At 37.3% G+C, this 20,422-nt stretch overlaps 1 protein-coding gene across 1 annotated transcript in view; it reads left to right on the top strand.

Annotated features, from left to right (window-relative positions):
* Window positions 1–18,906, top strand: part of ALKAL1 (ALK and LTK ligand 1) — a 40,868-nt gene extending 21,962 nt beyond the window's left edge. Inside the window, exons 2-5 of the mRNA XM_067290017.1 lie at window positions 8,741–8,794; window positions 13,828–13,908; window positions 15,867–15,943; window positions 18,778–18,906. Of these exons, the coding sequence (XP_067146118.1) occupies window positions 8,741–8,794; window positions 13,828–13,908; window positions 15,867–15,931 (200 nt within the window). The 3' untranslated portion in view covers window positions 15,932–15,943; window positions 18,778–18,906. The remainder of the gene's footprint in view (window positions 1–8,740; window positions 8,795–13,827; window positions 13,909–15,866; window positions 15,944–18,777) is intronic.
* Window positions 18,907–20,422: the final 1,516 nt, after the last annotated feature.

Here is a 20,422-nt window from a genome sequence, read left to right as displayed (position 1 = left end):
TTACTCAGCTTTTTAAATGGGATATTATTTGCCATGCTCACATAAGAAAAATATTACTGGAATGAATATCAGGGAAAGTAAGCATTAAGTCACTAATTTAAGTATCCTTCGAAACATAGTTTCAAATTTGGTCAAGTAAATAAGCATGGAAGCATTTATTTGACACGGACTAGCAGAAGTAGCATTTTAGGATTTGACTAATGAAATACAATCAAATATCATAGTTTGCATTCCAAATATTCTCTATAAATAAAGTCAAAATACTGAATACAGATTTTATGGATAGCAAATAAATCCAAAGAGTTTAAAAAACTATTTATATCTACTCTTAGGAAAACAGAAGATAAATTGACCAAATCATTTATTGTAAATTCTTAATTGCACTCTATTTGTAACTTTTAAGCTCTAGACTACACTTTGTATTGCGAGAAGTAAAAGAACGGCTCTCGTGGGGTGGAGTAGATGGGAAGCCTAGCAAATGCAGCTCTCAGAGCAGAAAGATATGCATAAGTACATTCAGCATATTCTACATTCAGTAGATGGCAGTGGTATGCAGTTGTAGATTAATTTAGGATTTTCTCTTGAGCAGACAGTATGATCTCTATGAAACCAAGCAATGTTGTTTTGGGGTTTGTTTGTGGGTTTTTTGATACCACAAATCACAAATCTGACACCGGATAATTTCTCAGATGTTGGTACAAACAGTAATGGGAAATGCTAAAATCTTTGTTAATTTATTGAAATCTTCATTACACACCACTTGTAAGCATCTGGTAAGCTTTGAATTTCAGACAATACTATTACATAGAGAAAGGAATGCATCTGTCTGGAGCACTGAATCATTTTCTATCTATGTCCTGTGGAACTTAATATGTACCCCTCAAAGTCTCAAACTAAATGCATTCAGTAAGTGGGAATGGTGTGTGTTACTTAACAGAGGTAGTAGTAATACAATAACTTCTCAGAATACTGTGCACAGAAATAGATAGTTTGTCTTTTCTAAAGGAATCAATTGCTAGTCTGCTGGGGGAAAAGGGTGTGTGTGCGTGCGTGTGCGTGTGTGTGTGTAAACAAATTACTGAGGCAAATAAAAATTATTATAAAGCTTTTAAGTGTGGTAAACTGGAAGAAAAGGAACAAAACAAAAGCAGAAATATGGTGTATGTGGTAGAAACCGCAGATGAGGAGACTAACAAATATTAAATTACATCATTTAAGTAGACATTTTCTCACATGGCAGTTATTTCTACAAAATAATAGAAAATGTTTAATGATTTATGATTTTTCATGATGGAAGGAGTTGCTCTCTGTTGCACAAAGCAATGGTTTTCTTGCCTTCCTATGGAAAACTGCAATAGAAAATACATTAAATATGTCAGACTGTGAACTGAGTTGTAACACAACTGTATATTTGTCCTGAGGACATGGAGCATGCTTGGATAGATCCCAGAATCAATTGTTGGGCCCTGAGTAGAGAATACAAATATCACACATTTTAAACAAAGAGCTATGTACTCTGTTTCTCTGCTGTATTAGATATCACATGAGGATCCAGAGAAACATTTCAATCTATATTAATATGGCTATTGTTTACAGAAGAAAAAGTAATACCATTCTGGTTGCAACGGGATAGCAGCAGCTACAAGTGTGAAACGTGAAATATCACCAAAGCTGCTGGAAATCCTCAGATTTGCAGACAAGACCTTTGTCCAGCTGTGGGTCCAGGAGTAATAATTTTGAGCAATATGGTCCCAGCCAAAGTATGATGATGAAAGTAGGAAATTAAGATATTTAAATTCATCAGAGTACTGAAGACAGAAGTATACGTCATTCATTAATCCAGCTCTACCTAATATCAGCTGCTGTTGAGGGTTGCTCTAGCAGCCATTCTCCAGAGCACCAGGAACCAGCAGGGTGGCAAATTCCTCTGCCAGGGAATGGGATCGACCCCCTGTGACAGCTACCCGCAGTGGTGACCACATATTACCATCTCCATCTAGCAGAACTGTCCGGATCAGATCTTTACATCCATGCTTCTTGCTCCATTTATGCACAAGATCTTTTGCCACATGATTCCTCAGGGTAGCCTAGATCCAGGCACTACAAGGAAACAAATGTCATACTAGGAGAACACAATGCACTTGCTACACACACTTAATCTCTTAGAAATAAACCTCCAGCCTATCCTACCCCAGCCAGCAAATATCTGCAAAGAAGTCAAGAGTGCTGGGAAAGAATTAATGTACCAGAATGACATGCCTCTATTCCTGACCATTTGGGACTTAGGTCTATTCCCCCTCTGTGGTCTGAAGAGGTACAAAGCGGGACCGGGCTTTTCACCAAACTCCATTCTAAGGAAATGTGTGACAATGTAGTCAAATGCCTGTGGTTACCTCAACATCACACCTTACTCTTATCAAAATGAATGTTAAGTTTTTTTCCACTAGGATGCCTTATCTTTGTACTGTTTTCTATTTCATTCATTGATTTTGACTGAAACGTTTCTATTGAAGCTTTTCATCCCTTCCTAACATTTGTAGAAATTATTCTGTATTTAAAATGAGGCGGAGGAGGGATGATTCCAGTCATTATGGGTTTTGAATATCTTTTGTGGTTTCTTTATAAGCCCTGTTTTCTTAAAGATTTCATTTATTTTTAAGAAAAAGTACAATCATGCTGATGATGCTCTTATCCTGGCATTGCGATGTCATTCCATTCACTTGTCTTTAGAGTATATCACTTCACCGGATATTTTTCTCTTTTTTTCTGTCAATTTTCATCTCTACTGCTTAAGTACTTTTGACGCCTTACTAGTTTCTTTATGAATTTGCATTTGAAAGATTTTATTTTCACATTTATCACCATACATTTTATTTTTACATAAACAAATTCCATCTTGGCTTTGCTTCATGTATGCAAACTTATTACTAGTGTTTTATCTTGTAATATCATCACAGTAGGCAAGGGTTGCCATCTTTAGGCACTATGGGGAGGCTCTAGTAAAGAAAAGACTCATTCAAATAAATGGGCTATTTCTATTTTAACAAGTACTCCTGACAGTTTTACTGACAATGTTCCAATATTTATAGAAGCATGATATTTCTATCACTGCAAGATTTATCCCTGTACCACAAACAAATATAGACTGTGTTTAAATGGAAGGTTTGAAGAGTTTTTTTGTCCTTCAAACTGTCACTTTTAATTAAAACTTTACTAACACATACTGTGTTGTAAGCAGTTTCATGACATGAAGTGATCCTCTGAAAAAAAAATATAGATCACATGCTATTTTCATGCCAAAATGACATTTTTAGAAGCATGAGCATCTCAGTTTAAAATGGAAGAGTCAGCAGCATCTCACTTCTGACAGTTTTCTGCTGCCCTCTTACTCACAATAAAACATTTATGTTTCCTAAATGCCACAGTTCTAAAATATTTTTAAGCAAAATATGTATAAACCTAAGATTTTCATCAGATCATATGTGTAGCAGCTGTGCAAGATCTAGATAAACCTAAATGAGACTCAGAAGAATAGATTGCAAGATTGGTAATGCAAGACCTACTGAAATGTATTGCTTTGTAATAAAATTAATTTGCCTTGGACAGGATTATCACTAAGAGACAACAAGACTAGGAAAATAAAAAAAAGAAAGAATTAAGGATAATTCTAAAGCATTGCCCTATCTGAAAACAGACAATTATGTTAACCCAAAGTGGCGGTTCCAAAATAAATAAAAAACAGGTCAGGGTCATATGATCATTGTAAGATGTAATAAAATATATTATCATTGACACTGATAATATATCTTGAACTATATGCACTATGTTTGTAAACACATTTCTGTAAAACGATTATCATTTGAACTGCCTAACTCTGTTAAATAACTGCTTAAAATGTAGAACAATATAAAAGCAAAAAAGCCTATTATTCCATCATGTGACCTGTCATTTTGAAGAATGTTATACAAAGTAACAGTGGATATCCTGAATATTAACAATCGCTATTCTGAAAAATGACAATTAGTAAACCTGGCTAAGGCTGCCAAACCTTAAATGTAATTGAAAATGAAATATGTTGTGGAGGACACTTTAGCATCTGCTGTAAGTTTGACAAATACTATTTAGATGGAAGACAAAGGCATAGTGTGAATGTCATTTCCATTTTTATCTTCTGTTGGATATCCTAACCTTTTCCTGAAACATTCATCTGCCATGGAGAAGTTTTTCCCAAATGCCACTACATACCTTTAGAATTCATTTTTTCCTTAATTTTTTTTAGTAGTTGAGGAAAAATGCTTTAGGTTTGGGGGGCTGGGTTTGGGGTTTTTTTTAGATGCGTGAATATTCTTACAGAAACAAAAGATTAAGATTCCTAATGATTCTTTTTTTCTTACGTGAAAAGATAAAGGGACTTAGCCAATGAAACAGAACCTGAGCTCTGATATTTCACATTTTCTGAACTTGCCTGCTAGTTCAGTGCGTCCAGGGATGTTCTAGGGCCTTTTGGTGTGGACCCAGGCTGCGCCAACAGAAGGAGCAGTTTTTGCTAGCTGATTTAAACTGCTTCCCTCAATGAGCTTGAATAAGCAAGGACTGCCTGCTGTAGGAATAACTGAAGTTGAGATCTTGATTTCCTGCGTAGAGGATAACACCTGAGGATGTGGAGTTTTTGCACCCCGAGCCAACAAGCCATGTTGTGTGGACATGGCCTTGTTTCAATGCCGTGAGCACATCTCTTCTTGTTATTTGTCCTACATCAGGACATGAATTTTCCAGGCATGATCATGGCAACATGGTGCGGGACACAGTGCAAACACAGGGTAAAAATTAGCACCTGCTGAACAGGCAAAACGCAAAGAGACCAAAGGCACAGAAAGGTGAAATGCTCCATCCCAGCTTACACAGCTATATCTATGCTGCAGGTTAAGCACATGCCTGAGCCCCAGGCTTTGACTCTTTTAGTCTTCTAACTGCCTATGAGTGTGTCCAAATTGGTGAAAAATGAGAAATTTGTCTCAGCTATGAAGTGCTTAGTAATGACTGAAAAGTGCACAGAATAATTTTGTAGGGGATAAGCTTGACAAGAGTCTCTTAAATCAGCTTTGGATAGAGCAAAGCAAACAGGAGTGGTTATGGGGGAGAGCTGGAGCAGCTGTTACTCCCTGCCTCTGAGCTCAGACTGGCCTCGCTCTCAAGCAGGCTACGTGAATAACTCGCCATCACCCTGTTTATCCTATATATGGAATAAAACTCTGGCAGATCCAGAGGCATTTTACCTAAATCCCCAAGACCTTTCCTCATATACCATACCACAGGGTAAGAGAATTAACAGTATGGATGGTTTAGAACCAAATATGTGGTATGAACTTAACCATCCCATCTGTGGAACAGATCTGGAAAACCCTCAAAATTTGTCATGATTTTTGCCATTAAAATGTTCTTGGTTCTTTAGGCAGCACAGCAGTAGTGGATCTGTCCTAGCACCGTTAATAGTTTTCCATGGTCATTGCTACTTGTGGAAGGGGTATAGAGGATGGATGGCATTTTGCCCCAGAGGAATAATCATTTAAAGCTGCATATAGAGGTCCTAATGTAAATAAGAAAGAAATCCTTGATTTAAGAAGATTATTTATGGTTATAAGATGGGATTATACTGAGGATGAATCCGATGTATCAATGGTGCAAGTCCCTTTTAACTCCTCTGTAATCTCTTTCATGAGCAGTGCAGGTTTTCTAAGTCTGTGCCACAGGCTGAATATTCTATATCATGATGAAAAACAGTTATCACATCCCATGTGATGGGCTGTGATGTTTAAGCAGTGTACTGACTGTATATTACCAGCCTATGTAACATGATCTTGTGGCAAAAATCAATGCTCTCTTCACTCAGTACTTCTTGTTCATGTGGATTTTGCACCTACAGTTTTTTATTCTTTCATTTTCCTGTTTGCCCAGTGCCACTTCATAGTGTTTTAGTTTTAGTAATGCTTTGCCAATCCACTTTATTTATATTAAATATTGGTGCTTTTTCTTTGTGAAATTAATATCCATCAAAGGAATTTAACTTGCATTGTGAGGATGGGAACTTGCATTGTGAGAGTAGATATTAAGATATCTATCTTAACAGGCGATAAATGAGACATGAAATATGACTGGAGCAACTAGGAGTTGGTCAGAAGCCAGAATAACCTAGCATAGAGGTTCTGTCTTGATGATTTTTTCACTGACTTATAAAAGCTTCCTGTATGAACTTGAGATCCTGCTTCTGGCTGCAGTGCGATCTGGTTGGGAGCCAGTGATAAATATTCTATTCAAAAGGATGTTTATTGGTTTGATTAAATACTGAGTCCTTTGAGAACTTGCCTCACGTGTGTACAGAGAGGAGGACTTTGCTACTGTTCAAAACGGACAATTCTGAAAATCTGTCCTTGAGGAAAAAAATAGAAAATAGCTATGGCAGCGATGGTTTCCCAGCTTGCCTGGTCTCATTAATAGCACCACAGCCCAGCCATGCTGCTGGAAGACAGAAGAAATTTACTGTGCTTGTGTAGGGCAATTAATAGTTCAGGCCGAGTTGCCCCTGCTGTTACAATAAGTAGAAAGAAGTGTTCCAGTAACCTGTGCCTGCCCGTGCTTTTTATACAAATTAGCTTAGGTTGTCTTTGTAGAGGGCTAGCAGCTCACTGACATATTTTACCAAGTGAAAGTACTGCATTATAACAAAATGGACACTTCAGAAAAGCTGAAATGTGGGCACATGTTGAAAAGATGATTGCTGCCTGGAGGGATGGCAGCCACAGCAGGGGAGAAACCTGTACGCAATCAGTATCATTCAGCCACTTTACAACTCATGACTGACCTAGTTTTCCCAATTGGGACATGCATAGCTGGGCTGGTGTGAACTCTCGGGCTGATGTAGGTTATTTGTGGGATGCAGACCCAACAGCATAAATTTTGAGGCTTAAGAACAGAAGTAGAGCTGCAGTTTATGCTTGAAATTCCTAGCTTCTTTCCTGAGCAAGCATCAAAGTGGGCATCGAATCCTTCATCCTGTTTAACCTTCTGTGCATTTAAGCATAGGGTTTTGGCCTCCTGTCCCCTTTGATGATATGAATTGTATTACAGACTATTTCTACACAATTTTATGTGGTAAAGGGCAGTTACTGTTCCATACCAAATTCTACAGACTTTGAATGGACCCAGATCTAAATGTTTTTTTTTTCAGAGCAAAAATGGCCTATTCTTAGTGGAGTTGTACCAGACTTTGGTTATTCCTATTTACTGGTTTACTCAAGTCATCCCGTTTACAATTCACCCAGCTGTGTCACTGTTTGGGCTTTTCATATGCTGCACTCCAAATAATTTTACATCACCTGAAATTTCATGTCCATAAAATTCTAAGTTTAATTGGGAAGGGGTAGTATTGCACTTGAAATGAGGAAACAAATTAAATTTATGCCAGTTCAGACTGCGGTTGTCAATGAATCTTAAGTAAATTAGGTCCTCTAATCCTGCTGAGCTTCAATAAGACTTGCTCATTTTAGCTTAAAATCCCAGCCTAAAAATACACTCATATGTCCCCTTAGAAACTGCCTAAAGCCAGTGGTATTTATTTTGGCAGATTACCAGCTTGCTCTCTTCTGAGCTAAATGTTAATTCAGAAAATTCATTGCTCATATTCATTGCATCCTCAATTCATTGCTAATAATAAAATAAAATACAAGTAAAGCAAATTCCTACTGTTTGTGGGAACTGGGTACAAAACAGTAGGATAATACAATGATTTAAAATAACATAAGCAGTAAGGAAATGCATTTAGTGACTAAATATGTTTATCTGGCTCCATAATGCTAAGTTTATCATGTTCCTTGTATTAGTGGTAAGAAAGAATTTAACATAATACACAGCTGTTATATACTTAGGGAGACAGTGGTTACTGTCTGCAGTTATGACTACAGCTACCCAAGAATTTTCTAAGAAAACAGCTTTTCAGTGAAAAAGCTGTGAAGCTTAGGGGAAGTTTACTAGTTCTGAGAATATTTATTTGCATCAGAAGTTTCTGTTGTAAGCCAGAGGCAGCATCCCATGACAAAATAACCTAGTGAGTAGAGTATTCGTATGAGCTGAAATTTCTGTTCTGTCTGATTGCTGTGGCTATTCTGAGACATGTACTCTCTTTTGTGTCTTCTGGGGGGAAAATAAAACACTTATGGAAAGAGAGCATTTTGAAATTCACAAAAGTTTTCAGAGGAGAGGAGTACTATTTTTTAGCTAATAGTGACAATGAAAATATATATGGCTCATATTTATCTTAGATGATCTGTATGAGACCTTCCTTTTCACGTACCTATCTTTTCAAGACCCAAGGTATGCTATTTGGTTTGCATTTATCTAGGTATTTTATATAATTTGCATAGGTACTCAAATACTTGTTATACATGATAACATGTTTATATTATTTAGGGTCTTTCTAAAAATATAGCTCCCCTCAGCCCTAAGATGTGTTGAAATGATTAGCAGAAGATCTGATAGCCTGTTGTAGGATGACCATTTGGCATTCATCTGCAAATTACCTGAAACATTTTGTAATGTTGTTTACACAAAGTATAGAGTATGAAAGTACCTGGATTAATATGGGAAGTTACTGTGTGACTTTACAGCACAATTCTGAGCATATTATGCCTTCAGGGCATTTATTATCTCTATACTACATAAATAATTTTTTTTCTTCTCTCCTCAGAAATTTTTCCAAGAGATTCCAGTCTAAAAGACAAGTTCATAAAGCATTTTACAGGTAAAGCAAGCTGCTTGCTCTTAATTTACCTATATATGCATATTCTAAATAGACACAAGAAAATAGTCACACCATTAGCTTTTCTGAGGTTCTGCACTGAATTTAACATTTTTGAAGTTAAATCTTTATTGCTTAGGGCTAGAAATTTTTAAAGAACTCTAATCACATGGAGATTTGATTCTCTCTTTGAGTAACTTAGCCTAAAATACCTTTAAAAATATGGTAAGTTAACACATTCATGATTTCAAATTTATTGTTTTCTTTATATCACCATATTTTGGGGTTGTGGATTTGCAGCTACACTGAACGTATAGAAGTATGTACCCATTGTATATCTAATTGCAAACAATTTGCAGTAAGATGTTAAAACATGTGATATAATGAACACCTATCTGCTATTTCTGGACAGTAATATTTCAGCCAGAGAACTTGGTATATCTTTATCTTTAAATAAATATGTATTTTGTCCATAATTTTTGTCAGTCCTACCTTATTTAAGTCCACTAATTTTAAAACTTCTCTCTGAGCTGTAGATATCACTCAGAAACAGATCTATGTGCCTGTGTAAGTTTTCACAGTAGTAGGGAAGCACTTTTTGTCTTTTATCTCTATCTTGTGGTTCATCCTTGTGGACACTTATCTTAAGGAGGCAAACAAATAAAACACAGAAAGGTTAAATCAGTTCAAATCAATTAGAAAAAATCAATCAGAAAAATCATTCACTGTTACAAATATGAAAGTTTAAGATAATTACAATCAAATACTTTTTCATACTTGAAAACTGAAAGGGAGTTGTGTAACATACTTTCCTTGGGACTTTATTTTGTAACTGCTGGGGAAAATATTGTACCTTCTGGTTATAAGCAAAAAAGCTGCCAACAGCAGCTTGTCACAAAGGTTTTGAATCTTTATTTTCCTGCTCCAAATGTTCTGGAATTCAGAAGAATGAAGATCTCTGATGAATATGACACTGCAAATCTGTTGGGGTATTTAAATGTTATTGGGATTAGTGAAACTAAAAACTAGAGAAATAGATGGCTGTTGGAGCAAGAAAAAGAGAAATGGAGATAATTATGACAGTCCTTAATAAGAAAGGAAAGCATTTGTTGTCTCCTTTGCAAGGGGTAGGTGTCATCAAACCTTTAACGTAAGGACAAAATTCAGGATCTTTCTGCCAACTGTTAACTGCAGCCTAACAGCATCTACAGGAGAGGTGCTACACCCGGCTGGCCCTTCACCATTACAGTATAGTTACAAGCCTCACCATTTTCAATCCAAAGGAGAAAGAAACAAAAAGAACATAGATATTCCCACTGTGCTTTTCTATGTAGCACAGAAATACTGAAAATTACTTTCCTCAGGAGGACAGGCAAGAAAGCTTTGCTTATCTGATATCAGTCCATTTCTATTTCATTTTTAACTTTGGAAACTGCTCAGCTACTGTCACAAGCACAACATAAGAAATGGGAGAGGCTAAAAAATGCACACAGGACAAGTTTCATTACTCACAAACAATAGCGAAAGTCTTTCACAAAACTAAATCACAGAAAGGAGAAATGGCAAAAAATACTTAAAAGCCTATTTCTGAAGCCATTGATTAAATGAATAGTCCTGTTCTGCATAAGTAGTTGCCATCAAAATTCTGAAGTTATTTGACAAAGACTGTCTGGAATGAATAAGGAAGGAATAAGGAAAACAGGTTCAATCCAAAATTCTTGAAGTTTATGTCTTTGTTGGCCCAGAATTCTTGCCTACATCCCCCCCCCCTTTTTTTTTTCAGTTATGCTCTTAAGGTCTTCGGTGATGGGATTTTATACTTGTTTTTCCTGTTCCGCAGCTTTATTAGATCCTGTAATCTGTAGGCTTTTTCTTAAAATACAGTCTAACTTTATTTTTCTTGATTCCATTCAAATTGTAATCCTTTCTCTATCAACTTAGTTATAAAAACTGTTTAGATATATTCCTTACTAGTTCAAGTGTTAGGACATCCTAAATGAATGGAGGTGTAGAAAAAGAGGGAAGGAAGGGGATATCAATATTATCTTTACAGTCCATTATCTTTACAGTTTCAGAGTTAAGAAAATTATTCTACACTTCTAATATGCCAAGAAAATTTTCCACATTTTCAAGCCAGATAAGAACTGTATGTAAAAATCCTCGACCCTAGGAATAATCATAAATAATATTGTGACTTTTAAAGCTATCTATCAATACAGCTTGAAAAGCCAGCTGACACACGTCCTATAAAGCACAAATAAAATTAATAAACTATTTTTGATGGCAAGGAAGAGAGTTGGAAAACCATATATTATCTGAAGGGAAATGGAATCTATTTAGTAACAAAAGCTGGTGCTACCTCTATATATCTGAGATAATTTCAGATTACATACTTTCTGTAGAGCCTAGTTACTCACTCAGATAAAACATAGTGACAGTCTTCCAGTTCATACTTGCAAAGGCTGCTTTGACGTGTTTATTCAAAAGCTTATCTGTGGCTGAAATATCCCAGAAAATCTACATCTTACTATTAACACTGAACGGTGTTCAAGTGCATTCACTGTAATAGTAAAGAATCTTCTGTCAAGCTTGTGGCGTAGGCTGAATCCACTGCCTAGCTCGAATTGGCTTCTTATGTTTTACCAGGCTGGTAAACCACCTCTCAAGTGGTGAAATAAATAATTGTTGCCCAGAAATGCTTGACAGCTTTATCTGACTGTAATGTCAGTCATAGCAGTCATGCTTCACATGTGGATCATCTTGTAGTATAACCTGAAGCAAGTTATAAAGTCCTGTTTGGGGTTGCTAAATGTGCTGAAATTAGAGGATGCAAGTTAAATTTAGTCTTGTTCAGTTAGTGTCAGTGTTTTCTGTCTAAATCACAGAAAACTGGTCCCCAGCTCTCAAAGGTAGTATTACCAAGCAGGTTACATGATGTGGACATTATATTTTGCTCTCCTTTTCAACTTGGATCCCACCAGTAATATTTTCCTGGGACCATCAGCAATTATGGAAGGGCTCTTGAGCAACTTGTTATGTATGAGCCATGGTTTGGAGATCAGTGGTGTGAGGGAACAGGAGAATCAAAATTGCAGAGTTGTGTAGCTATTCGTTCTTATCAAATATTAATGCAGATAGATAACACTGACCATTATATCCAGAGAAGGAAGCACAGGCTGGAAAAGCAGAAACACAGCACTCTACACCCTGGGCACATGGGGATTTGCCTCAACCAAACGTTAAAAGCCATGCTGCCCCCTGCAGGTCTGCAGCTAGGACTACTTTAACAGGAAATCGAGTTCACAGAATCAGAGAATAGTTGGGTTTGGAAGAGACCATCTGGGTCAACCTCCCTGCTCAAGCAGAGTCACCTAGATCAGGTTGCCCAGGACCCTGTCCAGTCAGGTTTTGAATATCTCCAAGGATGGAGACTCCACAGCCTCTCTGGGCAACCTGGTCTAGTGCTCTGTCACCCTCATAGTGAAGAAGTGTTTTCTTATGTTCAAGAGGAATTTCCTGTGTTTCAGTTCATGCCCATTGCCTCTTGTCCTTTGACTGGGCACTGCTGAAGAGACCCTCGCCCCATCCTCTCGACACCCTCCCTTCAGATACTTATACACATTGATAAGATCACCCCCTGAGCCTTCTCTTCTCCAGACTGAGCACTCCCATGTCTCTCAGCCTCTCCTCATATGAGAGATGCTCCAGTTCTTCCATCATCTTTGTAGCCCTTTGCTGGACTGCTCCAGTACATCCATGTCTGTCTTGTATTAGGGAGCCCAGAACTGGACGCAGTAATCCAGATGTGGCCTCACCAGTGCTGAGTAGCACAGGATCACCTCCCTTGACCTGCTGGCAACATTCTTTGTGATGTAGCCCAGGATGCTGTTGGTTGCCTTTGTCACGAGGTCACATTGCTGGTCCATGTTCAGCTTGTTGTCCATCAGGACTCTGAGGTCCTTCCCTGCAAAGTTGCTCTCCAATGCATCATTCCCCAGCATGTACTGCTGCATGGGGTTATTCCTCTCCAGGTGCAAGACTTGCGCTTCCCTTTTTTGAACTTTGTGAGGTTCCTATCAGCCCATTTCTCGAGCCTGTCAAGGTCCTTCTGAATGGCAGTTGCCTCTGGTGTATCAGCCACTCTTGCCAGTTTTGTGTCATCTGCAAACTTGCTGCAGGTTAATGATCTTTCATCCAAGACATTAATGAAGATATTAAACAGTATTGGCCCCAGCGTAGACCTCTGGGGAACACCGCTTGTGACTAGTCTCCATCTGGACTTCATGCCACTGATCACAACCCTTTGAACCTGGCAGTTCATCCACTTTTCAATCCACGTTTACTGACCACTTATCTAGTCTGTACTTGATAAGTTTGTTTATGAGGATGTTATGGGAGACAGTGGCAAAAGCCTTACTAAAGACAAGGTAAACAACAGCCACTGCTGTCCCCTCATCCCCCAAGGTTCCTAGATAATATTCAGCTGTATTTTTTTCCTTAACAAACACCCACATTGTATATTAGGAACCTCATAAATCATCTACATGCAAATTGTAAATCGAAGATACTTCATCTTTCCAGGGCTTAGAAACTTACATTGGCTTAAAATGTTGCTTTTATAAACTTCAGAAATAATATGCACATTCCTTCTACATTATTCCTTCTATGTGAGAATACTGACTACTGAGCAAACTGTTGTAGCCATATCATTCTATTTCTTACCATATTGCAAGTTATGCTGTTAATTTTGAACTGCTGGAATTTCAAGGCAAAAGCAGCCCATCATTTCCAAGGGCCATATTTCTATTACCCAGATCATGACCATAGTAGCATAGTAATAGTATTCTTTTCTGTTATTTCAGTCACATATATTGTTATACTTGTGTTGCATCGTAATTTTTTAAGTTGTAGTAAAGAACTGAGCATAATTTTATCAAAAAATATTAAAGTTAATTCTCTGTATTGAAGTCAGTCTTTGAAGCTGCAAAATAGTTTCACTGATGGCTTGTGATTAACTCCTGCTTACTGTCAAACAGGACCAGTCACATTTTCATCAGAGTGTAGCAAGCACTTTCATCGACTGTATCACAACACAAGGGATTGTTCAACACCAGCTTGTAAGTAGCAACTAAAGTACATTTTAATTCTGTGATAGTTTTTTTAAAAACAACTTGCTTTTCCTGCTAATTTTTTGATGGACTGTTTTTTTTGTAACTTTGGCTTTTTACTTTAGCACTGTACTATGGAATATACCCAAGGTCTTCTAATTTACAAAGATTTTCTATTACTGCAATTACAGTCAATTACATGTAACAGAGTTCCTTCTAAGTGTGACTAACATAAATGAAATTAAAACTAGACTCTGTAAAATCAGTCAGGTGTGCCTTTGCAGAGGTGGGATATGAAGCCATATTCTCTTTCCCTCTCCTTTTAGCTCTACTCTTTAATTTACGCAATGAGTTAAAATCTGAACAATTCCCAACATTCTCTTAACCATCAGCAGCATGGCTATATATTGTTTTTCAGTAAATGCCCATTTGTGATGAAAATTTTCTAATTTATGCCCACTGTTAAAGAACAAGAATCTATTAAGTCATCATTTCTAATACTGATAAATGCAATTCTTAAAAGACAAAATTCCGGTATGAGATCAACAGTTTTACTTTAACAGGGCCTGAATGCAAACTTGCCAGAGAGCTTTACTGAAAAAGAAAACTGTCCTAAGACATTATTAAATGAAAAAACAAATAAAAAAAATCAAAATGGAAATTTCTTAAAGAGAATTTACTCCAGCATTCTGTAGTGGAAGGGACAATTCAAAGACACTGAGTGGAAAATAAGCAATACCATTTAATTAGAACAGGTAAATCTGTTAGTGGCATGTAAGCACACACTACAGAGCAGTATGGCTTGGAAATTTTTCAGGGCTTAACATGAAAAAATAGTGACACTGCTGGCTTTTGGAAGCAATAGAACAGAATTTGGAATGCAGACTGATCCTCAAAGGATAAACATACAGCTTTGTAAGCAGGCATAATGAGCAGGGTAAACATGTATCTATTGCATATTGCATAACAAAGATAACATGCAGGTTGCATATTGCATACCTTAAGTGCATGGATACATGGTACATGGATATTATTTGGACTCCCCTTTCTTGTCTGGTTATTTCACATTATAGATGAAGAAATACAGTCATAATATTTCTCTTCTACTTAAACAGCTTTTGTTAAAGTTAATAACAAGATTGTAATTAGGGCTGTGTGAAGAACTGATTTTTAAGTTTCAACCTTCAAAACAAAAAACAAAAGTAAAATAAAAAACGTGATTAAAACCAAAGCAGATTTTTTTCTCCTTTTCTTCAACCAAACCCAAAGCAGACAAAGAGTTTCATTCAACTTGAAGTGCTCTGTTGATCCAAAAAGAAGGGTTAAATCCTCAGAACTGTCTCCATCTTATTAAACACTCAAATTTTAGAATAGCTATTAATGCTGACCATAGCCAGGATCTTTTCCTATCTCTTTAGAGGGATCTGAAATTTTCTTTCAGGGAAACCCTAGCTGCCATAGGATGTCCATAGATGGGTTACTTTGTCTCCTACTGACATATTTATATTCTGTACAAATAAACATACCCTAAAGCACTGAACCCAGCTTATCATTCAGTCTACTGCAGTTTGGCACAATTTCTAGTAAGTTTAAATACAAATGCTTACCAAGTAAGAGAAGAAAACTGCACCTCAAAATACCTCATAGTCTCTGGTTAGAACACCTTCCCAATTAATGAGTTCCTTCAGATAAGGTTGGGAATTCAACTAGGTCTTCTACCTCTTAGGAGGAAGCTAACTGGTAAAAGATGAACTGCTGTCTTCACTGACATTTCCCCAAGAGTCCTAACTGTGATGAGGTACAATATAGTTTTGCATCTTGCACAAATAATTTCATGAATTTTCATCAGAAAACAATTTCATTGTTAGAGTGTCTGAAGTTCTAGTTCAACACTTAATTTTATGCAGTTTTTCCAGGATATCTGGCAATTGATACTCATTACTGCTGTGGATAATTTTGTTTTATAGATTATAAAAGGTGTGCAAGATTGCTAACAAGATTAGCAATGAGCCCTTTGTGTACACAGTCCTAGGATGTTTGCTATGTAAGTATAATCTCCCCCACCCCCATTTTCTTATTTGTTGCATGGTCTGATAACTCCCTATATGCTTGTACCTTGTTAGCAGGAGTGCATACAGAAATGTGGTATTATCAGAGTACGTCAGCATGCAGTTCTGTCAGTGCTGTGCTCTTCTAAGGACTGACTGGTTTCTCATAGAAATACATGGAAGCGCATATACCTCTGGGCTTGACCCCACTGTAATGTCCTACCAGTAACTTGCGGCACCATAGGTTGTAATTATGCTCTGAGTCACCTCTTATTCATCTCCAGGGTCACTTTTCCTTCCCAAAGCTTCTCCTGAGAACTAGTCTAAAGGTAACAGCACCTCATGGTGATGGGAGTAAACTGAACATAAAGATATGACAAAATTAAAGACTAAGTAACAGGCTGTGAAAGGTACCAGTACTTTGTTGTTTATGGCTAGCATATTTAATATGTTACTTAAACAGCAGTGCCACTGATAAAAGGAATGTCTTTGAGAGAGTTGTTTTCTCCAGTACCTTGAATATCAATAACATGTATACACTTCTCAGACTAATTTGAAAAACTGCATTAGTTACTATTGGGCAATGAACTATAAAAATTGGGGAAAATAAATCTATTTATTTATCTTCAAATATGTCATTGGAAAGTAGCATGGTTTCCTCTCCCCACCTCCTCCTGAAAAGTACTGCAAGCCTGGAGCTTGGGGGAGTTGTATATATCACTTCTTCCTGAATCAAGACTTCAATTCATACTAATCAAAATAAGAAGAGTAGGATGTGAGTCAACGTTAGCTGATTTGATTCTCAAGTGGAGGTGGGATCCATTTTGGTGACTGTAAGAAAAAACTTAGAAGAATATGTCAACATTTCAGTGCTGTGAAGAAATGCCATAATTTCTTTCTCCTTTTCTTTTCCTAACCATTTTCAGTCTGCTTGGTCTCTTACCTTCCAGGTCTTCCAGATGGTTTGAATATATCTGGGACACTGAACCAGCAACTGACTAGGGATTTCACTGCTTTGCCAATTTGCTTCTTGCAAATTGCTTTGCCATTGCTTCTTTTTGTGACTAAGGGCAGGAAGCTTTTTCTGAATGTTCTCCTTTAATTCATTTTCTTTGGGTGCCCAACATTCTTGTTTGTTAATTTGTTAGTTTTCTCTTTCAAATCTCAACTCTCTTTAAGGTGTACCACCAGTCTCTCATTTTCTGCACTTCCTATCACCTATTTAGTCTCTTTTTCCCCCCTCCTCTATATCCCTTTTCCTCCTCTAGATTCATGGCTCAGGTATTCCAGAAAGATTTCTGAGTGTTCCAGTACGTTTTTCCCTGTTCTTTCAAGAGGATGAGTCAAAGATCTGCCTCTGTATCTAAAGTACAAAACCATCTATCCCAGTCTATTTCCAGCTTTATAATGTGAAAAGGATCAAAAGTTGCTCCTGATTTGTAAATGCAGCTGTTCTAATTTGCCTGTCAAAAATGCATTCAGTCAGCTGATGTGTGGGGAAGGGAAGGTTTAAATGGTAAGCAACATTAGCAGCTCATGTGCATTGTGTTCATTAAAAACTGTATCTAGGCTGACTTTCTATCTACTCTGTTAAAAATAAGCAAAACATTATAGGAAAAAGTGGAGCTATGATCTGAGCGTATCCCAGTTGCCTGTGTGGGGTCCCTTGCTCTGTTCCTCTACCAGGTAGATATTGAATGGGTATTTTCCACTAGAAGTAAGGCAGGCTCAGCTTTTCATGTCTTCTCTTATCCAGTTTCTTCTTAGAATGGAAATATTTATCTGAGAAGGATGAAGGGTGACGGGAGCCCCTCTCCTCCCCCCTTGGCTAGACAGGGTGGTGCAGGAGTGGTATGTGTCCTTCCCTCAATAATGCTGCATTTCCAGGGTGATTATATAATTGGTTCTACTCCACCTTTTGGCTCAGAGGATCTGTTCCCTCACCACCCTCACAGTAGCTTAGAGAGGGCATGCTCAGAGTCCTGCTTTACACAAGGGAATCTTCCCTTGCCTTAACATCTGGGAGAGTCTTGGAGATTCTCTCTTGTCTCCAAGAAGGAGGCTTACCTGTTCGAAAGGCCTACAAGCACTTTATAACATTTCCTCTGCGTGGGTTAAAATAACCCTCATTTTCTCTGTAAGAATAACTGCAGTCCTGTTATGCACATTTTTTCTTCCCTCCCCTGTCAGGGCCTGGGAACAAAAAGGGGATGTGGTGTGTTCGTCTTAGAAATTAAGTTTTAGGTTGGAAAAGCCAGTCTTCCTAAAGAAATTGGTAGCAAAAGGTCTGGTAAGAGTTGAATGGGCATCCGCCGGCTCGGTTTCAGGACCATGGAGAAGGCCGCCGGTGAGGCGCCCTGGGTGGCGGCTCCTTGGGGGAGCTCGCAGGCTGCTTACACCAATCACAATGCGGGAAGCTTTTTAATACCCGTTTGTACCACTTATTTGTCATTACAGCCTCTGTAAATTTTGTCTAATTCATCTTTTGGGAGATTATTCCACACAGTGTGGTGGTAGGAGATACCTGCAAGTGGCAATAAAGCATTTGATGGAATCCCGAATCTGGAAATGCACATGACTATATGCATGGAAAATTTTCTTGTAACACGTGCAGCATGGACTATGATATGTTAAACCTCTTAGCATCAACACTGAGGATTTGTCAATGCAAAACTCATTACTATTCACAGGAGATCAAGATCCTTTGGCATTCTGGAATTAAGATTATGCAATCCACAGGAAACTGTGATTTATAAACAGAATTATACAGAGCAATCTGCCTCTGTGTTTTGAAACTAGTTGTAAAATGGCATATCTCTTTCTCTTGCAGACTTTCTACTAAGGAGAGAAATCTGATTTGCCGAGAAAGTGCCTTGAAATTTTCCAAGACAGAGAAGACATCTTGTACCTTTTTGATTTAAAACATTTTGTTACTAGATGCATTTTATTTTCATATATATGTCGGACATTCCATATTTGTGTGAAACATTATTTTATTTTAATTTGTAAATTTGTTGCCTATAGTTCAGACAAGCCAATTATTTAAATACATTGTATATAAAGAATACTAATAATATACTAATTAAATGTTATAATCATATGCAGGGAGTTGGTAAAATTTTGCTGTTTCTCTTGTTCCATTGTATTTACATCATTTTGCTCAGGCTCTTACTTTCATTATTTGCACTAACTTGAAATGCAGAAGTCTATGTAACTGAAATCTGAATAAGCTGCAAGTGGGGAAGTTTTACTTGCCATGGAAGATATTTTATATTATGAAGCTTTGTTAATATATACATATATATTATTTCGCATCAGAAAAAATGCTCAGAAATGCACCTTGCTTTCAGGAACATTTGTATGACTATTCTGGATTATCATCAGTTACATTTGTACTGGCACTTATGGAAAGAGTTGCAAATAATGTAAATATAAAGACTGGAAAACTGCAATGCAGTTTTGATGGAATAAAGAACATAAAAATAAACTATTTTTCAGGGAGGGTTATTTAAACTTATTAAGGGGTTATGTATTTCATATTTCACATTTAATTTATCTAGTGAACTTGAAATAATTTCCACTGAGAACTTCAAATTCACGATTGTTTTTTTTTACAGCATTTTATTTTCAAAATGTAAATTTTCTTCAGATATTCTTCAGCTGATTAGGGCGTAAAGGAGAATGCCTATGTATGTGTGTCTACTGTGCACAACAGGACACTGTCTGTGAGAGTGAAGAGAGCATAATAACATAGCCCACTAGAGGAGAAAATAGTTTGAAGTATAATGTCATAAAACCAAGGAGCAGAATGATCTGGCTGAAATTTGGCTGAAAACATGTCAAGCTTAAATATTTGGAAAGAAACCAAAGCACAATTGCTAGATCTTTCTTATTTAAAATCAAATTATGATGATAACATTTGCTTTCATTTTTCTTGTCTCTTCTATTGCAAGGTTATATGATTGCTTTACAAAAAACTTGACATAAAGTGAGGTTTTTATGGACAGGCCTAGAATAAGGACATCACTGACAACTGTGCCCGAATCATAATTTGTGTGATTAACTGAACATTCAAACTAATCTCTTCAGATTAGATGTTGCCTCTAGCCTTTCCCTCTGTGTGGTGTTCATGAGCCCCTTACCTTCTAAGGCCCCTTACCTTCTAAGGCCAGCATTTTTTCGTCTACGGAACAGCAGAGAAATTCAGCCATAGGATTCCTTGTTAAACAGCTAACACCTGCTTTATTAGCTCACAGATCCAAAGGTGTTCATTTCTTTCTACATTTTTCAGTGTCTTTCCCCACCAAAGATGTGGTGTGTCCTATGATACTTCCATCCAGCCCATGGCTTCTCCAGGTACTATCACATTCTCTCTGGGCAACAATGTATTACAGCAGCTGTTTTTAACCAGCTCTTTCATCAAAGCTGTTGAATTAGTTAGTCCCCTGGTAATCATGGCTAGAAGGTTGTCCTGT

The sequence above is a fragment of the Apteryx mantelli genome, chromosome 2, assembly GCF_036417845.1.
Source record: "Apteryx mantelli isolate bAptMan1 chromosome 2, bAptMan1.hap1, whole genome shotgun sequence".
NCBI lineage: Eukaryota > Metazoa > Chordata > Aves > Apterygiformes > Apterygidae > Apteryx > Apteryx mantelli.
This window is presented reverse-complemented; position numbering and strand designations above follow the sequence as displayed.